Source organism: Colletotrichum fructicola (assembly GCF_000319635.2).
Source record: "Colletotrichum fructicola Nara gc5 chromosome Unknown KSG_Nara_v1_contig04, whole genome shotgun sequence".
Classification (NCBI taxonomy): domain Eukaryota; kingdom Fungi; phylum Ascomycota; class Sordariomycetes; order Glomerellales; family Glomerellaceae; genus Colletotrichum; species Colletotrichum fructicola.
This window is the reverse complement of record NW_027094054.1, coordinates 8,218-22,557: the sequence shown is the minus strand read 5'-3', so window position 1 is coordinate 22,557 and position 14,340 is coordinate 8,218. Positions and strand designations below refer to the sequence as shown.

Below are 14,340 nucleotides of genomic sequence, written 5' to 3'. Positions count from 1 at the left end.
AGTTAATTCCGCCAATGGAAAATGTCTCAGCAGATGCGTGCGCCCGCCGGGCAAATACAAATCAGGTTTCTCATTTCCCACAGCAAAGTGGGTCTCGCAAATATAGTTTGATAACCCATTCCTAAGCGACCATCAGCTTGCTTTTTCTTCTTGCTATCCCATGCCCTCCCGGGCACGCCAGGAGGGCATACGTACATGCATAGATGCTGCTGTGCATCTGCCTCCTACGCCTATAGTGGGCGAGGTCTATAGAGGGAATAGGGTATGATCAGCAGCAACCTGTCCACCACCTGCTGAATAAGTGGTCAGTAGGTGGTCTCCTCCCAGCGGAGGATGCACAGGTGGTTTCGTATAGCAAATAGAGGGCGTTTTGTAGGAAATCCCTCAGCCAACGTGTAGATTACACACAACTAAGACCGTGGATAGCAAGGCCTACACCACTATCACGCTATAACCATACTAAGATGTCTACAGCTAACGAGGGAGATGTTGCTACTGAGATGCTGCTAGTGGATGGTGAAGCCTTCTCTGACGTTGGTGCTGCCTCCGACCCGGACGGCGACGAGTTCTTCGTCGACGACCAGCAAGAGGACGAAGGCAACGACGGGCGGACCAGCCACAGGTGGGCGGTGGACCACTCCTCAGGGCACCACAGGTTCCGAGGTATATATGTAGAAGGAATTCAACTAGGAGCGAGAAGAAAACGCTGACGCCTCTCACACCTATCCACAGCCAGACGCTTTATCGAAAAGGTCCTCCGAAGCGATTTCGAGCCAGCCGATGCTATCAAGATGCTGCAGGAGAAGCACACGATTGACTTCGGGTCCCGCGCTGGAGGCAGCGCGCCAGCGAAGGCCACGGACGCCTTCTTCCCGCAGTTCTTCCTTGACTTCTTCAGCATCGTCGGCAAGCCACGCAGCCCCATCACGAAAAGCGACGGGCCCGTCTTCGACAACATCGAGTTCTCTCTCGAGTCATACGCAGCGCCCTACAGCGCAAAGCATATCGGCGGCATCCCGTTCGATATCACCGGGCGCACGTTCAGGGTCGCTAAGGCTGGTACCCGAGAGGTCTGGTTCGTCGTCATGCACCCCGTGGCGCACGAGCCGACCTCCAGGGGCGGGGCCCCACGCGAGAGACCAACAGCCTTGGACAAGAGCGGGATGCCGGCCGGGTTAGCCCGCGAGCTGGCCGCATACATCGTGGGCGTCTTCCAGTCGCCGCAACTGCTTGGCGAGGGGGTTGAGGCCTGCTGGCGGTTGGGGACAAAGAGTACCCAGCGCATAAGCTCGGCTAAGTGGCAGGTCTTCCAGCAGCAGTTCATGGACGGTTGGGCCGCCTGGGCTAGCACCCACAATCCCAATTCATTCTGGCGACGCCACGAGCCGGCCTTTCACGCGTATGACTACGGCGCGAATATCGAGATCCAGGTCAGCGATACTATCTACGACCTGCCGCGCGAGAGACATATACCCTATGAGGAGGAGGAGGAGGAGGAGGAGGAGGAGGAGGAGGAGGGGGTGGAGGACGCCGAGCAGGATGCCGAGGAGGAGGGCCTCAGAGATGGAAATTCTCGGCAGGAGGTCGAAGAGCTCTCTCTTAACGAGGGACAAAGTACACATAGCGATACAGTGGAAGGCCGGGAGTACCAGCAGATGCTCAGAGAGAGCAGGGACCTACAGAGCATGATCGTGGAGCTCAACGCCCGCTTTGATCTCAGCAGTATCAGTGCTATATCTTACGCCCTCGCAGTCTGTATCAATAGCGAGTCGGGCGGCTCACAGACGCGCTGCCTCCTCGCCGACCGGAACATGGTGGCGCGAGAGTACCCTGGGAACCGCGACTACACCTTCTACCCGCAGGCCTTCCACCCCACGTATGGAAACTTCTCTTCCAGCCAGCCGCCCGCCTTCCTTAACTCGCTCTACACCGCTCTACAGGGGAATATGAGCGACCGCAATGAGGGCGCAGACGTGCTTTCGTTCGGCTACTTCCAGGGCTACTCCAACATCAAGAGAAGCGTGCGCCATAGCGCCAGCGCCCTCCTCGCGACAAAGGGGTACGCGACAGCAGCGCTAACAGCCCCAACGTCACACACATCCGCCATGTCGTACACAAGAGACAGGCGGGAGAGGCTACTACGTCGTATCCGTGGCGACCTCACGCCTGAGCAGCCCGAAGAGTCTAAGCCGTTTGCGCGAGAGCGCAGGCAGCTGGACATCGCTATCGAGAAGGATGAGGTAGCATACCGGATGGAGCAGGTCGTATCACTCAACATACGACATATGGACAGCGTTGAGCGCACATTCGAGAACGTCATTCGCCCCATTTTCCAACTCATGCGCTTCTTCCTCACAGAGCATGAGTCGTATGTCCATATCTTTCGGTCTATACCAGTCGGAATCTTCCCCCGTATCATGTCGGCCTACTGCCGCCTGTTTGAGCTTGCTATCTGTGAGATGGAACGGCGTTACGTTGCTGGCGGCGAGCGCGGCCTAGACCTCGCACACTCTGAGGCTGTTGCAGTACTTGACCGGCTTGGTGGGTATATCTTCACCGGGCATGAGCGCCACCTGCCGAAGACGGTGCTCCGGCCGCTAGGCACCATCGACAGCCTTCTAGCTGGGGCGTGGCCCTATATCGACCCAGCCGTACTAGACCTCGGTCCAGCCGGGGCAGCGACCTGCTTCATGGACACCAGCCGGTGGCCCCGCTCCGCGAAGACGGGAAGGCTTATACTGCTCCATATTAGCGAGCTACAGCACCACTACGGCGACCGCCTTGCCTCCCACCGGGAGACCGAGATCTGGTTCAGCCAGCTAGGCCGGGACGCATTCAAGAGCCATGCAGCTGTGACAGAATATGTGACGGAACTCCTGCGGGAGATGTGGATCCCCCAGACGAAGCTCTTCATAGCCAACCAACTACGGCGCAGGCTGCAAGAAGGTAGTAGCGACACTAGTAGCATACCTATCACCTTGGAGCAGAAAGAGGCGTGTAAGTCGGCTGTTGAGGCGTGGGAAGCGGCGCCAGACGCCTTCACCCATATCGTGCTACAGCGGCTAACTGACGGTCTCACCTCGGGCGGCTCGCGCATAAAAATAACCTTGTCGAGGACGCGCACCAGGCATGACTTTGCTACTGAGCTTCTCCGCGTTATATCTACCGAGAAGGGGCGGGCAGCATCCGCGCCAGTCAACGCGACATGGCCGGACCATCTGCAGGCGGCCATAACTAGCGGCAACCAGGCTAGCAACGGACTCAAGCCTGATGAGTGGGTCTCCGTGATAGCTGGCCGACTCCTCGCGGCCGGTGTTGAGTGGGTGCCTGACGCCGTCAAGGGCCGCTTAACGTCAACCACCGTCGTCAGCCTGCGCGGTCGAGAGGTCGCGCACGTAGTAGTAACCGGTCCGCCAGGCTCCCTGAGGCGCGCGGCGCAGGAAGCTCAAATCAAGCACGAGAAAGCTGCGCACGACCGGGCGCTCAGGCAGACGCGCAGAACCATCAGCTTCGGCTGCGGCTTCCCCTTCACCGACGTCCCCAGCCTCATCACGGACGGTTTTCTCAAGGCTAAGGCGATCTTCTCTAACAAGGGCGACCTACGGGTTCTAGACCACTATCAGCTGGCGATAAACTGCCTCTCTAACAACATCGACGACCCCCTCTGTTGCCTGATGCTGATGATCACATTGACCGTTTGCTCCTCATCGGAAACGCCAGAGGTTGCGCCTGGGTCGCGCGAATTCGGGACCGCAGCCAAGAGGAAGGACCCGGCCCAGCTGGCCCTCGTCATGGTCACGAGGATGATGTGGTTCCTCTACCCCGCCTCTTTCCCCTGGAAGAAGGGTTCAAGTGGGACGGCCTATGATGTAGCCGAGATGACGAAGAAGATTGGTACAGTATAACGCAGGGATGGTGTGAGGCTTATGATGCTAATGGCGCTGTAGAGCATAAGGGGTGCAGCAACCGGATGTTGCGTGAGCTGGGTTGGGTCACCTCAAAAAGCAACCGCGACAGCCCCCGAAACACAGACCTGCAGCTGCGGCCTCAAGAGGACCTCCTCCAGACATTCCGAGAGCTACGGTCGGCCATGAAACGGCCAGACGACTTTATCGGCGTGGTCTTCAACAGCCAGGACAGCATCTGGACGGAGCGTTGCGCGAGCATCATCAAGGATCGATAGGGTTATACAAATACAATAAATAGGCGCATAAAGGAAGGGAAGGGAGATGATGGGAATTGAGTAGGAGATGCAGATGCATTGGGTTTTCTTCCAATTTCGGTGGGCGAATCCGATGGGAGCCAGGTGAACGCTTAAGCGCGTTACACCCTAAAGCCTTAAGGATGCATAGCCCCAAGTTAATCACTGGGACAAATTATAAAGAGAGAAGGTCTAGGAGGGGAGGAGGGTCCGCAGTGGTTTTCATAGCCATCACCTATACCTCTAGCCTCGGCTTTCGTCTCATCTCAGGCGTTGGGGTCAGATCGGATTACCAATGCTGGGTAGGCACATGAATACAACCAGGACCACAGCGAAGACCACCTCACCTTCGTCCAGGTGATGCGTTTTCTCCACCAGCCTCTCTTGCTGAGCTATCACGTGGGGGACACGTCGACTGTCGTGTCGAAAGGTTATGTATCTCGCCAACAGGACCATTGTCCTGAGGAAGGAGAGTATAAACGGGGATTGGAGATACGAGAGACCAAGATATAGTATATAATGTGAGGCTAGGCGGTTCCTTGCAGGAGAGGAAATTTCATGAACATGTTCCCAAGTATACGTAAGGTATCGCACTCTGATGGCTTAGAACTGAGAGTATAAACGAAATAAACCCTAAAACAAGGGATTTCTTGCCAACGGAGAGGCCTATGACAAAACGGATTGGATATTTGAGATCAGGGCAAAAAAGAGGCCCACCCGGGACTCGAACCCGGATCTTCTCCTTAGCTAGAGGAGTGCTCGACCGATTAAGCTGATAGGCCCTCGACTGGGGATTCTATCTCTCACCGTTGTTATACTTGGCCTTTTCGACGTACGTCCAGCTCGGCGAGGGGACCCGGCGGGTCACAGAGCAAGCGAGGCGCACCGCGTCTCAATTGTGTAGCGCATGCTTATGGACGACGTTGTCGCATGCTTCCGAAGTGGGTATGGCCGAGATTACGCGGCCGCGGCGGCGGCACCGAGCGGGGTGGTACGACCGGTCGGGGCGGGGCAGCCGGTCGCGGACGACGTCAACCACACTCACCGCACAGCGCAAAAGAGGGAAGGGGGAAAAAAAGGAAACAAAAGGAAAGCTAACGACCCCACCTGGATCTTCTACGACTGTCGGTGTATAACTGTTGGTCTAACTCGTCCTGTCCCACCTATCACCCCCTGCCTAACCCTAACCCTAAACGCCTTCCCTGGTGCCTCTTAGGGTACAGGTCAAGGTTCGGCTTGTTCACTGCAATCTCAGATGAGTCGAGATGAAGGGCACCAGTTGCCAGAGCCATCACAGCTCCTCCTCGTTCCTGGACGGGCTAACCTTACGACTTGGGGTTTTGGACTATACTATAAGCAATCTCACTACGCTCCTTTAGAGACATAAACTAACGCTTTGAGTTTAGTCTTGAGTCTGCCAATCTCATAGGAAAGGGGCTAGATAGTTAGTTATTGGTGGTAGGATTTCCACGACACGAGCTGTTAGTGGAGGCGCTGACAGCTACCGTGGGGTTTGTTTTCGCGAGGATGCAGAACACTAAATAACCACCACGCTGCTTGGCTCTGTGTATATAGAGAACCCTCAGGAGCTGGATGGACTGGTCGTAGAGCTTGAGCATGTAGAAAAGCAAAAAGATGCTAAGGCTTATAGCGACTACAACTGCATACTGAAGTAATTCTAGCGCATAACTATTTCTCAAAGTCCTTGACCTAAGGCGAGGAGTTAGTTGACGGGATGGGGTAGTGTTAGGATTAAGAGCCAGCCCGGCCGCCCTTCTGCCACATACGACCATACCTACTGGAGAATTCGGGATCCCGTCCGCTCTCCCATAGACAAGCCAGTGAGGGCTGGAGTAGTAGTCGGGTCGGTGACGACCGGCGAATGCCCGGTGTTGTATGTTTCGCCCTTCTTTGGTGATTCTTTTTTTTTTGCGCCTGACATCACGTCCACGATGAACTGATGTCGGGTTCATCAAGACGGCCAGCCAGATTAAAGTGGGTCCGCAAAGGCATAGGGTAGGGTTCATTGAAAATAGGGTAGTAGAGTTCATAGTGATTTTCAGCCCCAAAATAAACGAAAATAGGATGCATCAAAAGCCATAATGTAGATCCAGTCAGAGGTATATTTTCAAAGGTACTCGATGCATGTAAAAGGAGGAACAGGTCGGTTTCGTATGAGGAGGAAATTGGGATGTTGTTGGTGATTGGGCGCGCACGGACCCATCGAGTTGGGAAGAGCGCGCCATCCAGCGAATCAGATAACACACCACCCAGCAGGAGAAGATGATTCAAGGGGGCAGGATGCAGAGACAGGTTAGAAGTAAATAGTTTCAGGAGGCAGGTAATGTTAGTATTTAGCATAGGAGGAAGCCATTTAACAAGCCATTAACAGCAGAATAGATTCATCATTATTCATCCCCCAGCACAAGTCATCCAAAGGCATTGCCGGGCCGAGCACGGATGGCACAATGATTGGCAGAAGGGGGGCAATGTGCGTAAGAGGGCCACGGTAGCAAGGGATTTACCGTGGACGACGGGGGTGCCGTGCCAGCGGTTTTTCCCATCGCGCGCCGGGAGCCGGTGGTTTGAGGTCGGGCGGGGGTTAGGGATGGCCGTTCAAAGCGAGCCACCAGAGCCGGGGACGGATAACACGGCGTGGTTCGTCGCGTTGCACGAGAACCAAGAGAAGCGGTTCGAGGCCGACGCGCGCGAGGAGGTTAGTATAGTAGACGAAAAGTTGGAGCCGAACGGGTGGTTATACCGCGTCGGGTGGACGAGGGATTTGGAAGGGTTGAACAGGACGCAGTTACAGGAGGCCACGCGACCAATTGAGGATGGCGAGGAGACGTTAGAGGCCATATGGGCCGTGTTCAACAGCGTCGCGGACAAGGCACGCGCAACAGCAGCACCGCACAAGGTCGGGCATGATGTGTTGTTTGAGGCGGAGCGGAAGGAGATCAGCCAGAAGCCAGTGCGGCCGTTCGACAACCGCATGGAGGACGACACGTGGCAGCGGTACAAGGAGGTTTGGCGTAAGATGGTGAGCATATTGTTCCGCATGGACGAGTGGCCGGAGCGCGAGCGGCCGCCGTACCGGTTCACCATGCGGCAGGGGTCATTGTGGGATGCGTTCACCAGCCGTGTCGAGGCGGACGTCGGCAGCAGGGAGGCCGCGCAGGCGGAGGAGGTCGAGAGGATGTGTTTAGACGCCATTATCGCCATCATCGAGGACCCGTACAAGCAGAGCCAGAAGGAGAGCGCGATGATCGGCGCGTTGGCGGTGTTGGGCATCCGCGAGGACGGCGGTTGGCACCAGGCGACGGAGTACACGACGAATTATTCGGCCGTGATCAAGGTGGCCAAGATGTTCGTCGTATACCAGGCGTGGTTGGAGCGGCAGGACGAGGTGGCGGAGTTGACGGCGACCAAAGGGGCCGAGGCGGCGTACGAGGAGGCCAGCAGCGTGTTCCATTTGGTGCGCGACAAGGTGCGGCGGTTCATGACGCGGATGCCCGGGCGGCCGGACGACGAGCCCCGGGTGATGAATTGGATTTACGATGCGCGGACGTACGGGATGCACATCCGGTTCAACACGGTGGCGCCGGGGATGGTGGATTGGAGCGGCGACCGGATATCGTTCCGACGGGTGCAGGTGCGGGTATGCGAGTTGGCCGAGATGTTCCACGGGTTAGCGCAGGAGGCGCGGTCGTTGTTGGCGCAGTTGGCGGTGGTGGATGGGCATGGGGACAGGGATAATGAGCACGGCGATGAGCATGGCGATGGGTATGGAGGCCGATCAGCGTTGGCAGCAGCGTTGCCCGCCATCAGGTGGGACAGCATGCACGACGACCACAGCCAGGACCGGCCGGGGTATTCGTTTTTACACGACGACCGCAACGAGGCGTGGGTGGGCAAGGGGAAGGGGTGGATCGCACGGCGCATCGCAGAGTCGGAGGCACGGCGGCGGGCGTGGTTAGACCCGACGCGAGGGACGGCAGCAGCAGCAGCAGCAGCAGCAGCAGGAGAGGCGGAGGAGGCCACGTCCAACCACAGCAATAGTCACCACCCGTACCGCGAGAGGACGGAGGAGGCCACGTCCAACCGCAGCAATAGTCACCACCCATATCGCGAGAGGACGGTGCAGGCATACAGACAGGCGTTGGAATCGTTCCGGGAGCGGTTGTGGATGTTGATGCACATGGTGGCAGGGCAGCCGGCGCGGGCGCCCGAGTTAGCAGGCATCAGACACAGCAACACGGCCAACGGCGGGGTCAGGAACGTGTTTGCACACGACAGCATGATTTGTTTCGTCACGTCGTATCATAAGAATTACCGCCAGACGGGGACGGCCAAGGTGATACACCGGTATTTGCCGCGCGAGGTCGGCGAGTTGTTGGTGTGGTATTTATGGTTGGTGTTGCCGTTTTGGCAGCAGGTAGGAGGCATCATCCATCAGACGGACCGGAAGAGCGCATTTTTATGGGCGGACGACGTGGTTGTAAGGGGCAGGGCGGCGGGCGAGGCGAGCCGTGATAACACCAGGGGCGACGAGCGCCGCAATAACACCAAGGACAACGACGCCCGTGACAACACCGAGGACGACGACGCCCGTGACAACACCGAGGACGACGACGCCCGTGACAACACCATCACAGACGACGCCCGTGACAACACCATCACAGACGACGCCCGTGACAACACCATCACAGACGACGCCCGTGACAACACCATCACAGACGAGAGCGCCAACGCCACCCCCGGCCGGGCGCCGTGGACGGACGAACGGTTGTGGACGTCAGACAAGGCAAGGCGGATCATGCAGCAGCACAGCGAGCGGTTGGTCGGCAGCAAGATCAACATCAGCGGGTGGCGGCACATGGCCGTCGCCATCGCCAACCGGTATTTGAACGAGGCGTTCGGGCGGGCAGACGACAAAACCAACGACAACGACGACGACGACGTGGGGGTTGAGGACAGCGCATTGGATTTGCAGGCCGGGCACGGCACGCACGTGGCGGGGATGATATACGGGCGGTTGTACCAGGAGGCACCGTTCGGCACGGCGGCATTGCGGGACAGGTTCCGGGCCGTCAGCCGGCAGTGGCACCGTTTGTTGGGGTTCGGGGCGGAGGACCGGGGCGGCGGGGCACCCAGCAAGCGGCGGCGGACGGCGGCGGACGAGGAGTTCGAGGGGCAGCGGCGGCGGCGGTTCACGCGGTTGCAGTTGGCCAACGCCGCCGGGCAGTTGCGGCAGATGATGGGGGACCCGCAGGCGGCGTTCCGCGGCCAGCAGGAGCGGGTGATCCGGTCGATCATGCGCGGCGACGACCCGATCGTGCAGGTGACGGGCACGGGCGGCGGCAAGAGTTTGTCGTTCATGTTGCCGGCGTATTGCGCGCCAGATGGGGTGACGATAGTCGTGACGCCGTTGGTGGCGTTGCGCACCGACATGGACGCGCGGTGTTCGAGGTCGGGGTTGGCGTCGACGACGTGGCGCGGCGGCGGGCGGGCCAACACGGCGGCAGCAACGGTGGTGTTCGTGACGCCCGAGTCGGCCGTCACGCAGGGATTCCGGGATTTCGTCGGGCGGTTGCAGCGGCGGCAGCAGTTGGACCGGGTGGTGTTGGACGAGTGCCACGTCGTGTTGGACGGGTCGAGGGGGTTCCGGCCGGCGTTGCGGGCGTTGGGGCGGACGGTGCAGGAGTTCGGGGCGCAGTTGGTGTGTTTGACGGCGACGTTGCCGCCGGCGGAGGAGCGGGAGTTTTTCGCCGTGACGGGGATCCGGCCGGAGCGGGTGCGGGTGTTCCGCGAGGCGACGACGCGGAGGAATATCGGGTATGGGGTTGTCGTCGTTGCGTCAGGGTCAGGGGGTCGTGGTCGTGGTCGTGGTCGTGGGGCGGCAAGCCGCAGCCGCCGGGCAAAGTCAGGGTTAGGGTTATGGTCAGGTCGGGAGGGTGAGGACGGCGAGTTGAGCGCCGTAGAGGAGCGCGGTTGCCAGGAGGTCAGGGATTGGTTGCGGCAGCAGCCACGCGGCAAGGCGGTGGTGTACAGCAGCACGATCGAGGGCGTCGAGCGGATGGCCGAGGCGTTGGGGTGCGCGGCGTTCCACAGCAGCATCGGCAGCACGGAGGACAAGGCGTCGAGGTTGGAGGCGTGGAGGAGGGGCGACGGCGCCGATGGGGGCGTCATCGTGGCGACGAACGCGTTGGGGTTAGGCATCGACGTGCCGGACGTGCGGTTGGTGGTCCACGCGGGCATGCCGCGGCGGTTACGGGATTTCGTCCAGGAGAGCGGGCGTGCCGGGCGAGACGGCCAGCCAAGCCGGTCGGTTGTTATATGCAGTAGGGCAGCCGTGGAGGAGGAGGAGAAAGAGAAGGAGGCAGGGGAGGCAGCGAAAGATGGGAGGGCAGCCGGAGGGGGATGGGAGGTGTCGACGAGGATATACATCAGGGGAGAGGTATGCCGGCGGATCGTGTTGGACGAGGTCATGGACGGGCGGACGGACCGTTCAGGATGCGAGGAGGGTGAAGAGGCATGCGACATGTGCCAGCAGAGGGCGTCGGAGGTGATGTGGGCAGATGACGGGGGAGACGTTCAAGCAGCAGTTGGCGCGATGGGCGGGACGGTGCACGTATTGCGGGATACGCCGGAGAGAGAGCGACGGGCACACGTTGGACGATTGCCCAGGCCGCGGGGAACAGGCGTGGGGGTGGACGGCGCAGTACAGGAGGCAGATGGAGGAGGCCATGTTCGACGGACGGAGGATGGAGAATTTCAGCAGTTGTTTCCATTGCGGGTTGCCGCAGGGTTGGTGTCAGCGATGGGAGCCGTTGGGCGAGGACGGCGGGCGGTTCAGGGAGGTCGAGGGCGGTTCATGCCAGTACCAAGGGTTGATGGTTGCGATGTTCGCCGTCGCAACAATCGGTGTAGGGTCGAGGGTGTACGAGGAGACGGTGAGGGCGATGCGTAGGGCGGACGGTTTAGAGGAGTGGGCGTCAAGCGAGAAGGAGGTGTACGAGTGGTTAGGGCAGATGATCCAATGGGGAGGGGTGCAGTCAAGCAAGTTGTGCCGTTTGACGAGTCAGTTGTGGCAGAGGGCAGTGGAGGGCGTAGCAGACGGATGAGAGGGGGCAGGGTAAAGCCGGCGAGTAAGGGTAGTATATAAGAGTATTGTAGTTAGACAGTAAGGGGTAGAGAAGTAGAGCAGGGAAGCAGAATAGCAAACGGAATATCAAACGTTTTCACACAGGATAAGTTCGCATAACAAGTGAGGGCAGAAATAGATAGTAAGTTGAAAAGAAGATAGAGGACAACAGAGGACGATAGGGATCGATGAAGGTCGATGGAGGTCGATGGAGGGCGATGAAGGAAGATTTCAGTCAATAAGGCAGAACGGGGATTCACAGAGAGGAGAGAGTGTGGATAAGGAAATTCAGAGTTAGTAAAGAGACGGGGAAATCACTAAGGAAACGGAAATAAACACAACAAGTTAGTAAAGAAGGAGGGAGATTTATTTATCAATAAGTAGATATATGAGGCGTAAGTAGATAGAGCAGGGTTAAAAGAAGGGAAAAAGGTCAGAGTCATAGACGAAGGAAAAGGTTAGGGATAGATGGAAGAAAAGGGTCAAGGACAGCGCAGAGATGTCAGTCAAAAGAGCGGAAAAATGTAGTGTACGTACGTAATAGGGCAATAAAGTGCACAGCCGGGTTCAAAGCATTTTCCAAAGGTTAAATAGCATTCAGTTCGTACACATCACAAAGAAGGAAGATGACACAGTATATATATACCAGATATATAGAGTATATGAAAAAACAACAAAATGAAAAGGAGAAGAGAAAGGAAAGAGGAGAAAGACATAAAGGTAGAGGATAGGAGGTTGAGAGCAGATGCAGACGATATATCAAACAGAATGAGGGCAGAGGCATACCAATAAGAAGGAGCAAAGAGACAGAACATCCACACATATATAGAACGTAGTATAAGTAAGTTAAGGTAGGATAGATGGAGACAACCATCCAAGTCAGGGTTATACATTGAAGATCGTCAGATTGTATAGTTATATATACAATCACATAACGATAAGCGTATAAGCACAAAAGCCAAGATAATCATAATCATCCGGGAAATACAACAGGGACATCAGTATAATGCCAAAAGAAGATTGAATATAACAGAGTAATAAGAGGAAATTTAGGTTAGGATATTATCAAAATATGCACAGTTGTATACAAAATCATCAGTAAGGCGATATTCAAAAGGAAAAGAGCAACATCAGTTTATATATAATTTAACATAAGGTTCAGAAGAAGCAATACCAAGCCAGAGAGGACGTCAAAATAGAATAATAATAGTATAGTTCAAAGGTCGATTTTTGATGCGCATTTCAAGGTTATGATAGTTATTAAGAGAATGATAGGCAGGTTAGGGTTATATCAGAAAACACAGGCAGCAAAGAGAATATATAGTCCACATATGATGAAGGGTTCATGATACCACGACACACAGCATATAATAACAGTAGAAAGATAAGCAGAACAAAGTATAAGGCATTTCCACATCACAAGGTTTAATGTTACACAGGAGGTGAAGAAAGAAGATTGACGGGAGAGTTGAAAAGTCCAGAGGCAGGCAGAAGGAGAGAGTAGGAGGGAGAGCAAGAGGTCCAACAGAGCAAGAGAGACCAAGCAGGTAAAAAGGGTTAGGAGATACATATCAAGGTTACATAATACAGGACAGCCAGAATAGCGGTATAAGATTTTAGGGTTAGGGTGGAAGTACAGTTCACAATTTCCACAGTTGGATAATAAGCCAGGGTTAAATAAAAGGTAGAGTAATAGGGTGAAGCAGGTACAAAGTTAAGAAAGAAGGAGTGAGATGATGGAGGTAGCATCAGAAGAAAGGAATTTCAACAGTGAATGAAGGGATAAAGACGACGCAGATAAGGGAGTCCACAGATGAAGACCATAATGACATAGGAGTAGCAGGGATAGCGAGGAGGGGGAAGAGAATTTGGGTTACGAAGGAAGGTTTCAGAGTAGCCAGTCAGAAGTGATTTTAGAACGGAGGAAATCAAGTGGAGAGAGGGAGGTTTTTAGGGTCATGAATAAACACAGAGCAGTTAAGACGAGGAGATGAGCAAGACAAAGAAGTTACATATAGCAGGTCACGTTATATATTGGTAAGTTTACGTTCAACATGGACGGAAGAGTTAAAGAAAGAGGAGAGAGAGAGAAGGGTAGGATTATCGCAAGAGGGGCAGGTAGAGACGGACAAAAGAAACAGGTCAAGGTCAGAGCAGGAGGAGGTAGTCAGGGATAGATAAGAGGAAAGGGTTAGGGATAGATTTTAAGGTTATTAGGAAACAGAAGGTCAGGGTTATGACGGTAGAGGGAGAGAGAAGGGGCAGATGAAAGAAAAAGGTTAGGAGCAGGGCAGAAGGGGATAATTAGAGGTAGATAAAAAAGAAGGTTAGGGATAGATGGAGGGAAAAGGTTAGGGACAGATGAGAGAAAAGGTTAGGGACAGGCGAAAGAAGGTAGTTAGGGACAGATGAAAGGGCAAGTTAGGGCATTGAACAGCCCAACAAGGATATTAGGAGTAGAGGTTGAGGGACGAGATGGAAAAACAGGGCAGAGGGTTAAGGATAGAGTGGGAGGAGAAGAAGGGGAGGAGGAGGGAGAGAATGAAGGATATTTTTCGGGTCAGGGTCGCCAGGCAGAAGGAGTTTTGGGATGGAGGAAAGGATGTGGAGATGGAGAGGGTTAGTAGGGGAAAAGAAAAAAAAGCCAAAACAAAGAAACAGAAAAAACAAAAACCAAAAGGGTTCAGTTGCCAGGGTAGGTAAGACGGGGAAGTAAGTGAGAGGAATGATTCATTCAGCGGGTAAGGTAATTTATTCACAAGTCCAAGTCCAACATAAACAGGGGGGGTTAGAGAAAGAGGGGAGGGGAGGTAGGGGTTATCGCAGGAGGAGCGAGTCGGGGATGGAGGAGAGACAAAGGTGGGGGTTTAGGGTTAGAGGAGATGGTCAGGAACAGACGAGGGAGAGGGGTCGGGACAGAGGGTTGAAAAGGTTAGGGATAGGTGAGAGAAAAGGGTCAGGGTCAGATAAAAGAAAAAGGGAAGGGATAGATGAA

At 55.6% G+C, this 14,340-nt stretch overlaps 2 protein-coding genes across 2 annotated transcripts; both read left to right on the top strand.

Moving 5' to 3' along the window:
- Positions 1-464: 464 nt before the first annotated feature.
- CGGC5_v006746 (uncharacterized protein) lies at positions 465-4,183 on the top strand (the record flags this gene model as incomplete). The annotated part of the gene is made up of 3 exons (XM_066151739.1): positions 465-663; positions 733-3,894; positions 3,948-4,183. 3 exons carry the CDS (start codon positions 465-467, stop codon positions 4,181-4,183), a joined length of 3,597 nt encoding a protein of 1,198 aa, XP_066008776.1.
- Positions 4,184-6,809: 2,626 nt separating this feature from the next.
- CGGC5_v006745 (Bloom syndrome protein-like protein) lies at positions 6,810-11,325 on the top strand (the record flags this gene model as incomplete). The annotated part of the gene is made up of 2 exons (XM_066151738.1): positions 6,810-10,658; positions 11,008-11,325. 2 exons carry the CDS (start codon positions 6,810-6,812, stop codon positions 11,323-11,325), a joined length of 4,167 nt encoding a protein of 1,388 aa, XP_066008778.1.
- Between the last annotated feature and the right edge of the window lie 3,015 nt (positions 11,326-14,340).